We start from the raw sequence: 19,908 nt of genomic DNA, 5'->3' as shown, positions 1-19,908 counted from the left end.
ACTCATGGGGTACCTAAAAGGCTCAGGTTGGTTATTGTGTGTTGAGTACATTATGGGTCAGGCTATTAGTTACAGTGAGTGTGTCATTTACTCTACATTTGGAGCTGTTTTGCTTTGTAAAACAACAAATTAAAAACGTAATTTTCATTGTAATAGGGCACCTGACTGGGCCAGTGTTTTAGTGTTCTTACCTCTGATGCGGAGGAACCCCACAGCAGGCAGTTCAAGTCAGTATTCTCATGCAAAAAGTATTATTCACTTGAGGCACATCCTTCATTTCCAGTCTGACTGGGACGAAGAAACAACTTTTTTGCTAATCTCCTGTGGTGACTCCTACTCCAGAATTTCTCCTCGTCTGGGATCCAAGCAGAGGAGAAGCCCTATGACTTTTACTACTTCACTACTCCTGCCAAGAAAAGCCTGACTGAATATGTATGTTCTGACTATATTTCTGAACACAGGAATCTTCCTGCTCACCATGAATAACTGGAGAAAATGAGACACATTTTCTGAAAGGAAGCTTTTGAAGTTTCTGGAACTTTGGGCTTCTCTTTTAAGCTGCTTTTTATAACCCTGTATTTACTTCCAATTACAGTCCACAAGGGCATTCTTGTCCACACGGGCAAATTACCAGGTGTCTTAAACAAAACCAATAATGAAATAATTAAGTCTGCTTATATATTGAGTATATGTATATACATCTCAATATAAAGGATGACATAAAAATTTTTAAAAAATTAGCAACCACATTCACAAATGTACATACCAAGTTACCCATCTAAAGATGTATTTTTATTCCAAATCCATAAATGATTGTTAATAGAGCAGTGGCTGCTCTCTTGCCAAAGTGACCTTTATGTTTCCTTCGAGGTGTTTCAAGCCTCCTGCTAAAATCAGGACTACCTCCTGAATGAGCAGGAAGTAAATAAAACCAGGCTGGGGTTTTTTTATCTTGTTTCTGAGGAAGGACAAAACAGAGTAGTAAGTGACTAAACTAGAATGGAGAAGTCATTAAGAATCTCCTAGTCAGAGAAACTAAGATGCTTCATCCATCCTTCATATATGAGGTATAGATATATATGCATTCATTTTGTGTAACTCGCTGTAGTACAGTTTTAATACTGTGCAAGATGAGGTATTTTTGTGCACACTGCACAGGAAATTGAAAAGAACACTGAGCTACCCTATGCTGTGATCCAGTAAAAGTGCAGATTATGCTTTTGTGGAAATGCTATAAAGGAAGAGTAGCCCTGAGCTAGTTCATTGCTTCTGGTTCACACAGGTTGCTCCCTCTACCAGAAAACCTGTCAGCTCCTTTAGCTCAAATCCCTGCCCTGCATAGCAGGCACATTTGCATGGAGACAGTAAGGATCCAAGACTACTACAAGACAAAAAGCATCCATGGATAATGTGGAGGTATCTGAGTAATAATTTCCAAGGAATAGTATTAATGAAGGTTACACACATTAAAAAATAGTATTTTAATGGGAAAAGGCAGAGTAGCCTATCACCTAATGATAGATTAAAAATTATAAGGAACACCTAGATTGTGTATAGCATATGATACGGCATTGTACTGAGCACACTTTCATGTACACACATTTTTTCTTCAGAAAAATTATATGTTGCTGAAAAACTACAGTAAAGTCCAGACTGAACTCTGCCTCTCTAATCAGTGTTCACTGTTCCCAGACATTCTGTGCTATTGGGATCAGGTAACTTGGTCTGAGATACAGTTAAATCATATCCGTAAACAACTGGAAAAAAACACACACACTTTTTTCCCAGAATGAGATTAAGTCTCCTGGATAATGGTAGAAACAAACCCCTCTCTTTATGCAGGATTTTTTATTAATGAAGCCTCTAAATTTCCAAGACATTCAGAAACACAAAACTTAAATATTGAGCAATCATATACTGTACATACAGAAGCAGAAAATCTGAATATCAACTAATATGCATGCATGTATGCACACATATAAAGATTTTTTCGCCTGCTCTCTCCAGCTTTTGTATTTGAAATACACCGTACCATCTAAAATTATTTCCAAATCTGGTTTTAAACTGCCCTCTGAATCACTTCCCAAACCGAATTTGTCCTCTTCTCTGATGTTAGAATACAATAAAGAATCAAGCCTCTAGAAAAATCATAGAGAGGAACAATAGACATTGTATACAACAAGAAAAGTCCAAAATAACATTTCTAGCACCTAACACTTGCATGATAAGCATGCTATGAAAAGAACCATAAAGAAGTTGAAATTAACTAGCAGGCAGTTCTGAACTGAAACTTCTTGACAAACTTGATACTTCTACAATGAAATGATTAGCCTGGTTGATGAGGGGAGGGCAGTGGCTAGTATCTACCGGGACGTCAGTAAGTCCTTTGACATTGTCTCCCGTAACGTCCTCCAACAGAAGCTGTTGATGTAATGGTCGGATGAGCAGATAGCAAGGCAGCTTGAAAACTGGCTGAATGGCCAGGCCCAGAGGGTGGTGATCAGCATCACAAAGTCTAGGTGGAGGCCAGTAATTAGCAGTGTACCCCAGGGGTCGGTACCGGGTCCAGTCCTGTTTAATGTCTTTATTAATGATCTGGGGCAGAGTGTACTCTCAGCAAGTTTGCTGGTGACACAAAACTGGGAGAAGTGCCTGATACACCAGAAGGTTGTGCTGCCATCCAGGGAGACCTCAACAGGCTGGACAAATGGGCTGACAGGAATCTCCTGAGGTTCAACCAGGCGAAATGCAAAGTCCTACACCTGGGGAGGAACAATCCCATGCACCAGTACATGCTGGGGGCCACCCAGCTGGAAAGCAGCTTGGCAGAAAAGGACTTGTAGGTCCTGGTGGACACCCAAGTTGAACATGAGCCAGCAGTGTGCACTTGTGGCAAAGGCCAACGGTATCCTGGGCTGCATTAGACAAATAATTGCCAGCAGGTTGAGGGAGGTAGTCCTCTCCTCTACTTGGCACTGGTTATGCCAAACTTGGGAGTACTTGTCCCGTTCTGGGCTCCCCAGTACAAGAGAGATGTGAACATACTGGAGAGAATCTAAGAAGGGCCATGAAGATGATTAAGGGACTTGAGGAAAAGGCTGAGAGAGCTGGGACTGTTTAGCCTGGAGAAGAGAAGGCTCAGAGGGGATCTTATTAATATATATAAATACCTGAAGGAAGGATGCAAAGAGGACAGAGACAGTCTCTTTTCACTGGTCCCCAGTGACAGGACAAGAGGCAATGGGCACAAACTGAAGCACAGGAGGTTCCCTCTCAGCATCAGGAAACAATTTCTTTACTGTGAGGGTGTCTAAGCCCTGGCACAGGTTGCTCAGGAAGGTTGTGGAGTCTCCATCCTTGGAGACATTTAAAAGCCATCTGAACATGGTCCTGGTCAACCAGCTCTAGGGGGGTTAGGTCAGGTGACTTCTGGAGTTCCCTTCCAACTTCAACCCTTCCATGATTTTGTGATTATGTGTAAGTACCACATAAAGGCAGCACAGATAGACAGCTGGGCCATTTGAGTCTTTACAGAAATACTGTTCTTAACATTATTCTCCATCTTCCACCTCTGCGAGTTAACAACTGTCATGCTGCAACACTTTACCACTTGTCTTTACTTGCCCTGAAGTTCCAAATGACTATAATTAATGAACTGTTCCTTACAACATGCAACATATTCTTCATTAGCCACAGGGCCATCAATACAGGATTCTTCTTCTGTACTTTTTCAATAATTTCCATAGCCTTGCACTGAGTATGTACCCTGCAGCTTCACAAATATGTTCTCTATCTCCTTTGTGGTCTAGTGTTCAACATTGTTTAGAAGCAACAAAGAATTTAACTATTCAAGTCTCCTGCATTCAGAGTGCTGATGTCTGGAGCACTAATCCTAAGTAAACTAGATATTGAAACTCACATGTAACCCACTTACATGCTTAAAGTAATAGTGAATCTTTGAGCTCTTGCTCAGGAGAGGTCACAGGGCCTTTTCAACTTTTCAAAGACAGACATCTTGGGTTCTCAGTAGTGAGCCTTCTGGGTAATGGAAATGTATTATCAGCTTGAATTAAGAGCATCCAAGCCCTTCCTTGCTGTTGTTCAAACTGTTAACAATTAACAGTAGTCAGTTGTGTAGACTTTAGTTAGAGGGATGATTAAAAGTCTGGTTCTTTGAGCTGTGCTACAACAGAGCAGATTTCAGGTTTGAAGATGCCGACAGAGGTTGCAAAAAATGCCTTTAAACATTTTCTTACTATACAAAATCCTTTAAGATTTTCACAGAATAAGGGGGGAGGGGAGTACTTGTTTCTTAAAGGGAGAAAAACTGACATTATGGCTTTTTTCTGAAAAAAAGCTACAAATAAATTTGAACGCAAAGTAGTAAATATTTTGACCAACAAAATGTGGATTTCAGCTTTCAGCAAGTGACAACTGATTTAAAGTAATAGCAGAACTGAGAGAGGAAAGGCATTTTTTGATATGGTCTGGAGTTTACATAATCATTAATTGTGTATAATCAAAAGCTCACAAAACAGAAAATGCAGTTTGCTTTTATTTGCCTTGGATAAATATCCTATTCCTCTTTGTGCTGCTTAAGAATCTGTGCTCATGTGAGGGCAATATGATAGTTACAAACAAGGTTGTTCAAGGTGACAGGAAAAGGAGGATTAGCATGCCAACTTATCTCTGCTCCTCACACAGATGGGGCCAGAGGCATCAATCATTCGTGATAAGACATCCATATCATATTGACACAAAGTGTATATCAATGAAAGAAAATCTTACCGCACTCCATCTTTCTGAAGTGCTGCCTTGAAATTGTCCTATTAATTGTATTGCTATTTGGAAAAAATTACAACATTAGGAAAATGCTTTAGAAAAGACACTGCTATGCAAGGACTGTGTGTCACATTGCAGATTTAGGAAAAATAATTTTTACAACAGTATGTTGTCAAAACACAGAGGCACAAACTCTACATAAATGTAAAGGTCAGCAAAGCAACTGGGACTCTGGGCACGAGATGATGCAGCATTCTTATGCATACTCATCAATGCCAAGAACAGGGTCTGCAGTCCAAACTGAACAAATGTAGGCAGCAGGCTTAATACCCTCCATTCCCTTTTTCATAATACACTGCCTAGTGTTCTTGATGTTTTCAAAATTCTCTTAAAAAAACCCAGGCAAGATCTGTGGATATCCATGTGCTACAAATATAAACATAGTCTTACAGTATCTACATTGGAAAGGTAGGTATTTCAGAGGACACTGGGATATTAGATTTTTTGAACACAGTCATCTGGTAAATATTTTCTCTGGGGCTTTGTTTTTTGGTTTTGTTTTTTGTAACAGTAGAATATGCTTGTAGCAAGAAATAAAGTTAACAAATTCTCAGTGAATAATGCACATTGTCTGGAAAACAGCTAAGCTGTTACTTTGTCCCTTTCAACTTGTTAAACTGATTCTATTAAAAGCTGATAAGTGAGATCTTTCCAGGATCTGATGAAAAAAAAAAATCAATATATTTTTGATTAAAGGATTGGTATTCTTAGAGCTCCAGTGTAAATGGGCCCTCTGGCTACACTAAGGTCATCACTGCTGCAACAAACTGCTGTATTGGGTAAATTACATGAGTACGTGTTGGCGAAAAGCATATACTATCATTAGATGTCTTTTATTTCTCAAGAAATCTGCCACTACAAAACCGGTAACTGTGTAATCTGTTGAGGTACATACTATTGGCTTTGTAAGTGTGATCTAACTGCAGGAATAGAGATTCATTTCATTAACTTCTGTGCTGGTAAGAGAAGAAGATATTCCCAAAGCAAATAATCATCACCATACTCTTCAGTAGTCTAAATGCTGGGAATCTAAGCACCTTCATATTCCAACTTTACAGAACAGAAGCTAGGGATAATTTCTTAGGAATAGAAAAACCTAAAAAACTTCACAAACTCCTAAATGACCACACATTACAATAGATTTATAAAGCAAGAGCATCAGAACACAGGATCATTGCACTCTGCTGAAATGTTGAAAACACATTTCCAGTCTTCCTTTGGAGCTCTAACAATGTGCTATCTTTACCTAAAGTTTAAACTTAAGTTATTTTCTCATAAATGCATCTCACATTAAATCAACTGCATTCAGGTGAATATAATCCGTTTTAACTCTGAAATTGTTTCTGTAATGGGATTGTAATGGCTAAAAAAATCAGTTAACTCCAAAGTAAAAAATTACATTAAGTATAGCTGAGTTATTCCATGTTTTACAGGATTTTCCCCCCATTCAAACTATGATCCTGTAATAACCATCTTACATACTCTATTTTACGATCTACATGATCAGGTTAGTTTGAATCGGGTGTTGGCTTTTGAAGAAAATCTTCTGATCGTCTCCACATTTTGATTCACAAGACAAAACAGTCTAAGCTGGTGAACTGGATTTCTCCTGCATAAAACTAAACTGGAACATACGCTCTTGATGCTCAGTCCACACAACCACAGAGTTAATCCAAAGTAAAGTCCTTAAAACATTTACACATGTTAACATTAGGCTTAGCATGAACTGCTGCTCTACAGATCCACTCCTACTGGCTGGCAGTACTCGCCGCAGTACACAGCACTCTTAGACTTTCAATTTGTTCATCTAGTTATAACAAAATTAAATGATATAAAAACAACAAAGCTCAGTACTAAATTGATAAGTCCTTCTGATTTTGATTTTCTCAAACATTTGTTGAGCATGCCAGATTCAAGGAACAGATTTTATAAAAGCATTTCTTAACAACACTAATTAACTACCGTCTGGACTCTCAATAGATCTAGATAGACTATGTTTGAGATAATAAACTTTAGAAACAGACTAAGATGTTGTACAGGTCTAAGCAGTCAGTAAAACCTCATCAGTGGCCAGGAAAACAGGACTGAACTGAAAGACAAAAAAGCCTCAAGAGCACATGTGACCATGGACCTCTTTCATTTTCCAAATACAGTACACTACCCTACAACTGTATGTGCTAAAAATTTTGCCTTACGATTCTAATAGTGTAATTAGTTCTACAAATTAAACTGTTATCAAGATAGTTTTTTACTTTCTTAAAGGACAAAAAACTGAAGAATACACAAACAGGGCTTGTGACCTTAACAAATAAAAGAGGAAGAGGAATGTAAGGTTAGAAAACATAATAGTGCATAAAACAAAGAATTTTACTGGGACAAGCTATATGGCTGTACCATGTTAAAGCAGTGCCATTCATACACTTGCTCTATACCACTCAGGGGCTGTTACTATTCTAAGAAAGAAAACTACAAAGCAGAAAGAAGGGAAGACAAATGGAAGAAGATACAAGAACACACCAGGGAAAACTCTAGGAATCATCAGGGGCTGACTTCAGCTGTTTATTGTTAATTTAAATGATAGCAAAAATTATTCATAGCAGCTAGCTTAACTAGAAAATATGGATATATACATATGCATACACAGTCAAGTGAAATTAGTATGCACCAATTAAGTAGAAAATGAATGACTTGTAACTGTAGTCTTAATGCATCAAGTGCAGAAGCATGTCATCACTCAGATTTAAATACTTGACTTAAGTACTGACAGTTTTCTTGCTTCCATACAGGAAGTAGAATATTCATGTCCAAAAAAAGCCTTTTAAAGTGTAAAGACACACATTAGACAATTATATCAATATAGAAAGAGTCTACAAAGTAATATTATTACTGTTTATTAACAACAATAATAAAATCATAAATAAACCTGTATTATTACTCCTACCTTAATACAACAGAACTGATGTTATTGTGGATGCTAACACAATTAGAAACAGTTATCTTAATAGCAATTTCCAGCAACAAAAGTACAGCTCCATACTGTCCCAAACAAATGGCAAGTAATCACAAAAGAACATTTATCTCTAGCTTACTGCAGTTGACAGAAAAAAATTTCTGTTGCCCATAGTGGGCGCTGATAACACTAAGTTAAGTGCAATTGATGCATCACAGCTGCTACCAATCTAGAGGTATTTTCACTTAAGAAGTCTGAAGGTCAAAAAGAACCCCAAGCACCACACTGATTTTTTTGTCACTATCTAACATCAGATTTCTTCTCTGGGCAAGTCATTAATTCATTTCAACATCACAGTTTCCCACATCTCACCTGAAAAAAATTATCTAATTCTTAGTACATGTTGGGAAAACTATGAGCATTCATCTGTGCTTTTAAGATGAAAAATAATTTAATTGATAATAAACTAGTTATAAATGTACCTAATTTTCCTTTTATTCAAAGCACTAAAGGAATACTAAGACACATTATCAAAACCACAATAATGGTTTAATGGTTTTATGGCTTTAATTTCCATCTCTTACTTATTTTAAAAGGTGCTATCCTAGAAATGCAGTGGTAGGTCACACAATGAGGGCACCAATTTATATGCTAGATTAGAAGAATATTCCTTAACTATGTACACTGCCTACTAGAACTACAACAACTTAACAAAAGATTTCAATATATACTGAAGCAACTAGCAAATTTGTACATGCATATATCACTTATTTTTGATCCATCTACTCTAAATCCTTTGCAAATATTTTAAGAGCAAATTCAGAGTGCTTTTCCTTATGTATTCCATTCTGAGGGGCTAATGTCAAGAACTCAGATACCTAATACTGAGTATCTATATCTTTTATGAATTCAACATCAACTCCTTCTGAACTTGAAGGCTCAAGCTTTATTGAAATCTAAAGTAGTGAAACAGAAAACAAAAAAGAAATAGGATGGATTCAGCTCAAAATTACTTCAGGGTATGCTTGAGCAGCTCTTTAATCAATACAGTCTACGGAATCTAAAGACCTATAAAACACGCCCTAAAGAAGATGCAGACATTTCATCAGTGAATCACTTTCTAGATTTCACTGACTGTAACAGGAGCCTAGAGATGCAATTCACACAAAGATCTTAAGTTTACATGTCTTTGAAGCTGGATTCCAACCCTAAAGTCCATTCATTCATCATAAAAACTTCTAAGCTTAAACAAAAAGGAAATGCTAAGCATTGTCATGTACCTTAATCCTGGCATCTTACTCATGACTACAGAAAGATACCTCCATATACTCAGATTCCAGAGCCTGATGGCATCCCCCCCTGCCCTAAAGATATACTTGCATGTTCTTTCAGGACCAATTTTTTTCTAATAAAGCACAACTAATCATAGAAACAAAAGATGAGGAGGAGGAGTTAGGGTTCTTCAGCCTGGAGAAGAGAAGGCTCCGGGGAGACCTTATAGCGGCCTTCCAGTACTTAAAGGGGGCTACAGGAAAGATGGGGAGGGACTCTTTATCAGGGACTGTAGAGATAGGATGAGGGGTGATGGTTTTAAACTGGAAGAAGGTAGATTTAGATCAGATATAAGAAGAAATTCTTTACTGTGAGGGTGGTGACACAGTGGAACAGGTTGTCCAGTGAGGTTGTTGATGCCCCCTCCCTGGAAGTGTTCAAGGCCAGGCTGGACGGGGCTTTGAGCCACCTGATCTAGTGGAAGGTGTCCCTGCCCATGGCAGGGGGGTTGGAACTGGATGATCTTTAAGGTCCCTTCCAACCCAAACCATTCTACGATTTTACATTTCTATGAAATGCTGAATTTAAATATAAAGCATAGGGTGACCACTTTATTTTTTTTTAAATAAAGAGGAACAAGAGTGTAGTGTAGGTGAAAAACAGATTCATATTAACAGGCTGGGGTTTTCTTTAAGAAAACAAAGACCCATGCTCAGTTTCTTGCTCTGCCTTTGAATATTTAAACTTACATTTCCTATCTTCCAGGGAGTCTGGACTGTCTCTTAAGCTACAGTAATCGTCATTAAGCTACTGTATAAAGTGTAAAGGGAATTACAATTATAATTATTCTCCTTTCCCTCCTCTGGTTGTCTTTGCAAAGACAAACGGTGGCCAACATTGCATCGTGTTAGAATCTAGCCCTGTCGAGAATACTTACTGAACTTGGTTCCTGTGGCAAAACACAAGGGTTATGAAAACTAGAGAAAAGTTGTATGCTGACATTTGGGATCATAGTTTACAACTTGATATGTAAAAATTTCTTTCCACTTCATACACCTATATCCTTTTAATCTGTTCTTAGCATGTAATGATGTTTTATTCTAGTCTCACTATGTCAATTGCAATAACTGTTAACACACTGTGCTTTCTGTTTTTAACTTGGTTTGTTTCAGTTGCTATGGCATGCTTTTTTCAGAGAGAATCTATAACTATAGCAACAACAACAAAAGTTTCACTACCTTTCATTGTTCAATGACTATATTTGAAGTCTGATCAGTTCTTAATTTTGCCTGAAAAAACTACAACGTTACAATGGCCTAAGGACAACCTTATTCTTGCACTTCAATATAAAGCTCAGCTATTAAACCAAACTTTCCCTATGTTACCAAGTATCTTCTTTTTCCCTTGTTTTTCCAAAGCACAGACTTTTCCACATGGTAACATGCTATCCATATTAATAACTCAGATATTTTCAAAATAAAGGAAGAGAAAAACCAAACCCTTTCAAAGTATTTGACACTACAGTTGATCAGAAAAATCAGTAACTGTAAATTTTCCAAGTCACTATCACAAAATCAAATTGTTTTTTGCATGTTAGTAAAAATTACATCCTCTTATCAATAATGTACAAATACTCAAAATTTAATGAAAACATTCTGTATAAACTCTGCAGCAACATACAGATAGATTTATACTAATACGTTAAAAATAATCTCACTAAGAAAAATGCCACAAAATATCATTTATATGCTGTGGTTCCTTGCAGGCCAGTAACGTGAAGAAGCCAGGTGAGCTGTGAGCTCGAACATGCTATATTTCTTTCTGAATGTTGCTAACCATTTTGGATTAGAGCATCCTACCCAGAGGTTGCTTTTTCTTGCACTAGTCTGGAGCTGGACTAGGAAGGGAGCTGTTATACTCAACCTTCCTAAAGCCTTACTATTCCTTTTTGTAGATAGTTGCCCCACCTCAGTATCTACAATGCAATTCAGTTTAATTGTGATACTTGAACAAATGTTTCTGTTCAAACAGCTGAATGTATGAAACAGGTAACATAAAACAATAAAGAAAATGCTGTGGAAAAAGATATGCAATCAATTAAAAAAATTAATCAGGTAATGTTGCTTCTAGTCCTCTAACAATCTTTTAAAGCTGCTATTTTAATTGCATAAACCTGAGGTTACAAAAAATGGAATGATACATAGAAAGATCTTATATTTACAGGTCCACCTGATAAGAAGCTAAATTAGTCTTAAGAAAAATACCAGAACAGAAATTCTACCATTAAATCTCAGTTCTGCTGGTTTTACTCTCTCCAAATGAACTCTTTGTTTAAGTGGCTACAGAGATCACTTGCTTTATATCAATTTCCATCAAAGACAATGAACACTATATTAGAACCGACATAAAGCCACATTTTTTGAGAAATTGTACCTGTGAGCTTGTATTTAACATCAGGCATTCAAACAGTCTCATTAAAACAAGCAGGATTACCCACCCGAGGAAAGCTTGGTACATATACAGTGCTTGCAAAACTGAAACCTGAGGTAAAAAGCAACAAAGTCCAAAGAAACAAAATCCAAAAATTCTAATACCATAAGCAACAAATTGACGAAATACATTTTAAGTCATGTATATTCATATACTACTATTCTTAATAGAAGATCTTTCTGTTTCAGGAAATAACTTATCATTTATAGTTCCTGAATTTTAGCTGTGCTTTTAACAAGTTTCATCTATTATTTTCATTGCATTTTTCTACTGGACCACAAGACAATGACTCAGGAAACCACCAGACAAAACACAGCTAGGCTATGACAGACCTTAAAGTGTTGCCACACACAGCTTTTGACCTGCACTTTCATCAGAAATGAGAAGAGTCTGTGTATCCAGGCTCCACAACTCTGTTATTACCAGCAGGCTTTGGCATCATTGCAGGGTGTGAACTGCAGTAGCTGGGGAGCGCAGACACTGTCTCTTCTCATATATCATCTTTCTGAGGGAGGCTGTTCATTTCATGCATGCATCAGCCAGGGCCTAAAGACCTCTGAAATACCCCACCCATTTGTACTAAATAAAAATTACACATCATACCATACTGTTGTGCACCAAGACCAACTAACTTTGGTTTAACTCTGTGATGACTTGGTTATGTCGCTTCCAGGTCTAGTCCAGAAAGACCATAGAAATCTCCAGCTTGGACACCTCTGCATTCCAGAGTTCATTCTGTGATATAGATATACCTTGCATTTAATTTGTTTCTGTGAAAACTCTCTTGGTTTCAGTTTTTTCAACATGTTGAGAGGTTTCTGTTTGTTCCTTGGGAGGTGTTTTTTGTTGTGATTTTGTTGTTGTGGGGGTATATGTTTGTTCTGCAGATGGTTGCAAACTACCTTCACAAAGTTCATCTCGTCATTCCCCCCATGCCCTAGAAGGCAGTTTGGATTCATGGCAAGACGCTTCTTCAAGGTTTGCCAGTAATGGGATGAGGAAGTTCACACATAATAAAGCAGCTGCAAACAGACACTGGAGTCAGGAATCAATAACTAAAGGTCAGATCACAGCAAGCATGTGACAAACAGCTCTAGAATGTGTGCTTTCATGTGAACATGAAATCCAATCCATTTGCTTTCATACCACCACTACTGCCATAACCTTGTTTTCAGCAATCCCTAACACCTAAATTGTTTTCTGTCAAGGTCTGAAGCTCTCTCCTAAATCTATCAGCTGCTGTGGCATTCACTGGAGTGAACACAAAAGATGTGCCCTGATGCACATTTAACTCTCAGAAATGACAGTAAACTGCATTTTGGTGACTAATGCCCAAAGTGCAGGCCAGAATGAAGTGTCAGTATTTAGCAACTAACACTGTAACCATAGTTGCTTATGTATTATTTCATTAACAATAAAAAACAATTTACTCAGTTTAATTTACTCAGTATAATCGTCCTTCAAAGCACTGGTTAGTTATCTTGCCCAACTACAAAGCACAGATGTAATTTTGTCAAATTCAGCCCAAATTCCACATCGTTCCCCAAATTCCTATTGCCATATGTAAGATGACAACTAGTACAGTCATGGCTTTGTACACATTTTGAGTAATGCTTTTTACCCTATTAACAGGCTTGGAGCAGTAGCTTGTATTTCTTTTTGTGTATTTGTGAGCTGTCGTATCTACAGTGTTTTTTGTTTTGAAGTCTAGTCTTTCATTTCTCTAGTGGCCAGTCTTAAAGCAGATGATGTTTGTTGCCTCCAGAACATGTTCCTTCTAAAGGAGAGTAGAGAAGAGAAGAGAAGAGAAGAATAGAGTAGAGAAGAATACAGTGGTCAACAACCAGCAGCAAATTATGAATGGGAGCCTTCTGACCAGAGGTATCCTTCCATTGTACTGGGTTTGCACGGCAAGGTTTTCATTGCAGGAGGGGCTACAGGGGTGGCTTCTGTGAGAAGCTGCTAGAAGCTTCCCCTATGTCCAACAGAGCCAATGCCAGCCGGCTCCAAGACAGACCCACTGCTGGCCAAGGCCGAACCAACCAGCAACGGTGGTAGTGCCTCTGGGATAACATATTTGAGAAGGGTAAAAAGTTGCAGTGCAGCTGGAGAGAAGTTGCAACTGCAGAGAGAGTTGCAACTGCAACTGGAGAGCTGCAACTGCAGCTGGAGAGAAGAACGAGAATATATGAGAGAAACAACTCTGCAGACATCAAGATCAGTGAAGAAAGATGGGCAGGAGGTGAGGCAGGTTTTTCCCCTGCAGCCCATGGAGATCCATGGTAGAGCAGATCTCCACCTGCAGCCCATGGACGACCCCACGCTGGAGCAGGTGGATGTGCCCAAAGAAGGCTGTGACCCCGTCAGAAGCCTGTGCTGGAACAGGCTCCTGACAGGACCTGTGGCCCCATGGAGAGAGAAGCCCACGCTGGAGTAGGTTTGCTGGCAGGACTTGTGACCCCATGGGGGACCCATGGTGGAGCAGTTCGTGAAGAACTGCAGTCCATGAGAAGGACTCACGTTGGAGTTCATGGAGGACTGTCTCCTGTGGGAGGGACCCCACGCTGGAGGAGGGGAGGAGTGTAAGGATGAGGAGGAAGGAGCAGCAGAGACAACATGTGATGAACTGACTGCAACCCCCATTCCCTGTTCCCTTGCACAGGGGGAGAGTAGAAAAAAATCGAGAATGAGGTTGAACTCAGGAAGAAGGGAGGGGAGGTAGGGGGAAGGTGTTTTTAAGATTTGGTTTTACTTCTCATTACCCTACTCTGATTTGATTGGCAATAAATTAAATCCATTTTCGTCGAGTCTGGTTTTGCCCCTGACGGTAATTGGTGAGTGATCTCTCCCTGTCCCTGTCTCCACCCACAAGCCTTTTGTTCTATTTTCTCTCCTCATTCTGCTAAGGAGCAGAGTGATAGAGCGAGTTGGTGGGCACCTGGCATGCAGTCAGGGTCAACCCAACACACCCATCACCACTCCACAAGCATTTAATAGTTCAATCTTCCTGGCATATTCCTCAAACAGAACTTATAAGGCTTTTGCACTAACTCTGCTCTCCTCCTACGCTCATGTTTAAGTGCATAGTGGTTCCGCTGCTGTTCACTCCCATGTTGTCTCTCTTGGCCAGAAATGTGCTGGGAGTAGAAATAACTACGGAATATTTAAAAATTCAAAGGTTATCAGGGCTCTCACAGAATTTAAACTCTAGAACAAACAGAAAAAGAATGGTTGCAGGATCAGCTCCCAGCTGAAAAAAGAGGGCAAACATCCCCTAAGTGATTGTGAGATTGGGTTTGATTGTTTCACTGAAGAACAGGCAACACCTCATTGAAGTACAGGCTCCTTTTATAAAAAGACTCTTAATTCACTGATTAAGGGCAGCCCATGTACATACAGTGTATATTGACAAAACTTACATAAAATCAGTATTCCAGTGAAAAATCATGTGGTACCTGATCGGCCGATTTTCTTTACTATCGAAGAGTGAGAAGATTACTTCCAGTTCCTCTCCCAGATTGGAGCACATTAGACTCTTCATCTGAACAAAAAGATGGTGGCTGCTAGCTGGTACTGGTGTGTCTTTCTTTCGATGACGATGCTCCATCTAAAAATACCAGAAACAACATAGCAGCCAGTTTGAATTACTTGTAAAAATCTCAAAACAAAAAGAGGTAAAAATCATGATACTGAACTACTTTCTTAATTCTGCTTTTTAAATTTTTAATTCAGTATTAACTTGTAATAGGTTTTTTTGGGGGTTTTTTGGGGTTTTTTTTGTATCTGAGAAGGAGAACACAAGGAAGTGACGCAGGGAAGCAAGATGCAGTGTTGCACTGAATCATAATTATCTCTAAGAGAAAAACAGTAACCTCTAGAAGTTTACCTTTTTTCTACTCTGAAGTTTCCATGTCACTTTAAAGCTTTGTGCTGTAAAAATATAATTCATAGCTGGTATAAATAGTTACCGATCTGATATTCCAGTATTCAAACACACAAAAAATGTTTTAGCAGAACACTAAATACCAGTATTTTAAAATGGAAAAAAGTAACATTCATATTTCTTAATCTGTCAGACTGCTATATAGACGCTACTAAACTCTCTTGATTTGACTTCACAGTTTATGCCTTCACCATTTTAATCACTTGTTAAGAATAAGATGTACTATTTCTCTCCTACATCGTACCAAAAATAGTTTTAAACAGCAATCTTTCTAAGCTACTTAGCTTTCAAACTGAGGTTATCTTGGGCTTTTTTTTTTCCTCTTTATTTTTTGAAAGTGCACTTCATGAGTTCCATTATTAGTTTTCTGTGTTATTCTTCCTCTGTATGTTTCTTCTTATGATTACAGGTTCCTCGCTGTATTTCATCTAGTGCTTCAACAGGATTCCATAAGATGACATATGACTTTGAAACTGCCTGAAGGTATACTGATTCTAGCATGAAGAAATTACTGCTAGGTTTGACATTACAAGTTATCAACATAAGTAGTTAAAAGTTATAAAAAATGTATTACAATTTCAGCTCCACAGAAAATTGTAGCCATCATATTTTTGCTTTATTCTATTATTTAAATACAAAAGTTAACATAAATAAAATTTAGTTTAAATAAAAGCTTAGTTTTAAGCAAATAAGGCTCAGAATTGTGTATCTGTAACAGCTGCAGTACTTAAATACGAGCCAAAGCCCACATAAATTAATTGGCATGTTTTCTTAGACCTCACTGGAGGTTAAATAAGAAATACCAGTGCTGGTTGTAGTAAATCAAGATGGACTTTTATACCCAAATGAGAGCTTTTCTATGCAGTTTAACTGCTATTTACAATAATATATTAGAAAAGACCAATACCCCAGTATGATTAATTATGACAATACTTGTATCATGAGTATCTTATTGTATTTCCACAAATCTTATCTAACAGGACTCAAGGACCAGGTAAAGCTCTAATGAAAAAGAGTCTCATAAGCTTTTATTGTGACTGTTAATACGAATTTAATCATCAATTTTAATGATATATCAGAAAACAAAACTGTTAACAAATAATATGAAAAATGGCATGTGTGCACACACAAATTTGATATCAAATCAGAGCATCTCATAAAGATGTTCAAAATACATAACTGTTCAAAAGAAAAGTTCTTTCCTCATCGTAAAACTCATTACCTTATGAAATACCAGTTTATTTGATCAAAAAAAGTACTTTTGGTTAAGTAGATGAAAGATACCATCAAAACATCAGTACATAATTTGATAGCAAAAGTACTGAGCATTATATTCACATACCAGCCTGTAGAGCTCCGTAATGCTGATCTCTTCAGGATCCACCATAGCATATTCTTTTCTTGGAACTAAGTCAAGTCCCAGCTGTCTGTATGAGAAATGGAGTAACAGTAAGTAGTTTCTACATACAAAGGAAACAAATTAACTCATTGCTTCTATTTACATTTAACATAAACATTCCAACAAACAATGTACATGTTAATTGGTACTCTACAGTCGATTTTGGTTTTGTTTTAATGTATTTTGGCTGTATTCACCATTCATGGATGATTCCTCCTCTCTCTTCATTTTGTAACATTAATAGAATACGTTTTTCCACAATTTTTAAATCTGTTTCACATTGTGGAAAACGTACAATGGATATTTTCCTTTGTACTATTGTGGACACTGTACAAAGTGAATCACACTAGTATTGTCGATTTGAATGACAACCGCAGAAAATAAAGTAAAATCCATCAAATGTCAAAACATCAGCTTATTTGTAATTTGGACTGGATGGCATCAAAGCTGCTTTGGCTGTATCCCCTGAACAAAATAACAAAATAAACTTGAATCAACATGAATAAAACTTATTTTCAGCACAGCAGCAAGCAATAATGATTAAGAACACATATGGGGCAGTCATGCTCAACCCAGAAAAACTCGGAAGATTAGAAAGTTTTTTTAAAAATATGTTTTTAAAGAGGAGGAACTGGCCAGTTCAAAAACCATCACAATTCCATTCAGTTAGAACAAAATCCTAAGCAGACAGTAAATCATACACAGTTCATCACAGTTCTTCCACTATTAGATATTTAGGCTTTCAGATAGCTGTAGTTGCAGAAACCCCTGAAATTCAGTTAATTCTATTGAATATTCCTGCATTTAGTCAGAGTTTAACTGAGTAAATATAGGCTAAAGAAAAGACTTTGGAAACAGCACCCAAATGCCAAAAGGTATTTTAACCTTTTTCTAGCTTTTTTTTAAAAAAAAGTAAGCTCATACAATTTGCATTAGCTCTTACTAGTTATCCAGATAAAAGAAAGACGCAGACCATAGTAGCAAGAAGTATGTTAGAGATGTCCAAGTAGGAACTAAATTATGTGACAGAAGTCAAAAAGGAAGCAATGTAAGCCAATATAGTTTCAGTTAAGACAACAGAGCTATGCTAACTGTGTCACACAGAAATCTGGCCAGGTGTCTTTTGAAAACACCTGTTGCAGATGTTGTAGATATTCCGATGCAATTCTCTTGTAGACAAGCACCAATGTTATGCAAAATAAACTGAGAGAACAATGCAAAATAAAATGACAAGTCACTTTTCACTGTTAAAACATAGCAGACAGAAAAACAGTGAAGGAGAAAGTCCATTAAAAAATAAAAAGGCTACACCTCTCAGAAATCTGTTCCTTATTTAAACATTCTACAATGAGCCTAAAGCTGTGGCATTATAATTTGATTACACTACTTTCATTTATTATTATTTTTACTCACTCATTGCCCCAATCCAGACGAGCAGTGATGTGTCGCTTGACATCCTTCATTCGATCATGGGTGAGATGGCCAACAAGGACCTGCCTTCGCAGGTCTAGTATTTCATTCATTATGTGCCACAGTCGGTGGAAGAGATCTCCCTCGTTTCTCTGTGAGATAAAAATATAAGCTGACGATCCTAATAAATACAGATACGGTGGGGAAATCAAGAAAACTCCTTCCTTATTCCCCTACTTAGTCTTTTTTCTCCCCACCGTAGTGACCATTTTACCTGCGCACACGTGTGTGTGTGCATGTATAAAATCATTTCACAGGTTACCACAGACCCTGTCTTTGCATCACAGCCACTCCAAAATTTCACTCCAATTCCTTATGTCTCATGTTAACACAGTCCAATTTATATGACAGATGACAAAAATTCAACAAAAAAATTATTTCATGCCATAACACTGTTTTATTCCAAGAGCATGCTCATTCTGTGCTGCTGTCTCATCCAAACTGAGTATGTGATCATGTAATTCAAGACTATTTGAACTCGTAAGGGGATGAAGAGGCAATAGTTCCTAGCATTCAAACTCTGAACCACTGAGTGTTAATATTCTTTTAACTTTTTCTTGCATGGATATAACTGTACACACTACTGTCTAACCATAAATAAATAGGATCACATAGACAGAATCTTGTCCAGACAGTTCTTCATCTAACTGTGAAGCAGGAGAAATTATATGAATATGACTGCTTTTTAAACCACATCCTTCTACTCTAATTATATACCAGTTAAGGACATAAACAATTTCCCATAACAGCTTCCTCCCAGACAGAAGTTCTTTTAACTTTTCCTTTACCAATTCTAAGTGGTTTTACTTGATATACTTTTTCTGAGAAACTTTAGCTTGAGGAAATTATTGCAACCTCCATTTAAGTGATGCATCACACAAAGTTGAAAAAACATTCCTATTCAGATTTGTTCTGCTAATTCTTGACAAAAAAACCTAAGTCCCTTTCCCTTCTTCCTATGAACGAATGGTATAAAACCAAAGTTCAGCTACTTCTGCTACATAATTGCTATGAAAAGCTAAAATTCACTTAGAAGCATCATTACTGTCTGTCAATAACTTTTATACTCCAAGGGCTGTGACAAACTGCCATTTGATAAATCTGCTCTTTTTATTTCACATTCATTCAATTCACTTCATAAGGCCACTAAAATGGCATTACTTTATTGTTTGTCTTGGCTGTCTGGAAAAAAGAAAGCCAGTGTATTTTGAACACGTAATAACAGCAGTGAAGAAAAATGTTGCCAAAAAAGAAACAACTTCAGTAAGAACAATAGGAATATATGAACTTTATAAGTAAAAGAAAACAAAAAAAAGGTCATACAAATAGCCCTTGAATTACGAGCAAGAGACAAAAAAGAATTTATAGGAATGTTATAGAGAACTAGGCTGACAGTATGTTTTCACAGTTTTCCATCAGACACTAGTGTATAAAGATTTCACTTCCACAGTTAAAAAACCAAATCAAATAAACACTAATTCAGATGCATCTTTGTTTTCAGTATCTGATGATAAGCTCTACTTAAGTAAATTATTCATGTGA

General features: G+C 37.4%; 1 protein-coding gene across 1 annotated transcript in view; it reads right to left on the bottom strand.

The window, feature by feature from the left end:
• Nucleotides 1–19,908, bottom strand: part of DOCK4 (dedicator of cytokinesis 4) — a 255,664-nt gene that overhangs the window by 137,376 nt on the left and 98,380 nt on the right. Inside the window, exons 6-8 of the mRNA XM_074870262.1 lie at nt 18,310–18,458; nt 16,840–16,924; nt 15,010–15,161 (exon numbers count right to left, since the gene is read on the bottom strand). Coding sequence (XP_074726363.1) covers nt 15,010–15,161; nt 16,840–16,924; nt 18,310–18,458 — 386 coding nt within the window. The remainder of the gene's footprint in view (nt 1–15,009; nt 15,162–16,839; nt 16,925–18,309; nt 18,459–19,908) is intronic.

Source organism: Strix uralensis, chromosome 5, assembly GCF_047716275.1.
Source record: "Strix uralensis isolate ZFMK-TIS-50842 chromosome 5, bStrUra1, whole genome shotgun sequence".
NCBI classification, from domain to species: Eukaryota; Metazoa; Chordata; class Aves; order Strigiformes; family Strigidae; genus Strix; species Strix uralensis.
The sequence above is the reverse complement of the archived record's forward strand: the minus strand, read 5'-3'. Positions and strand labels throughout refer to the sequence as shown.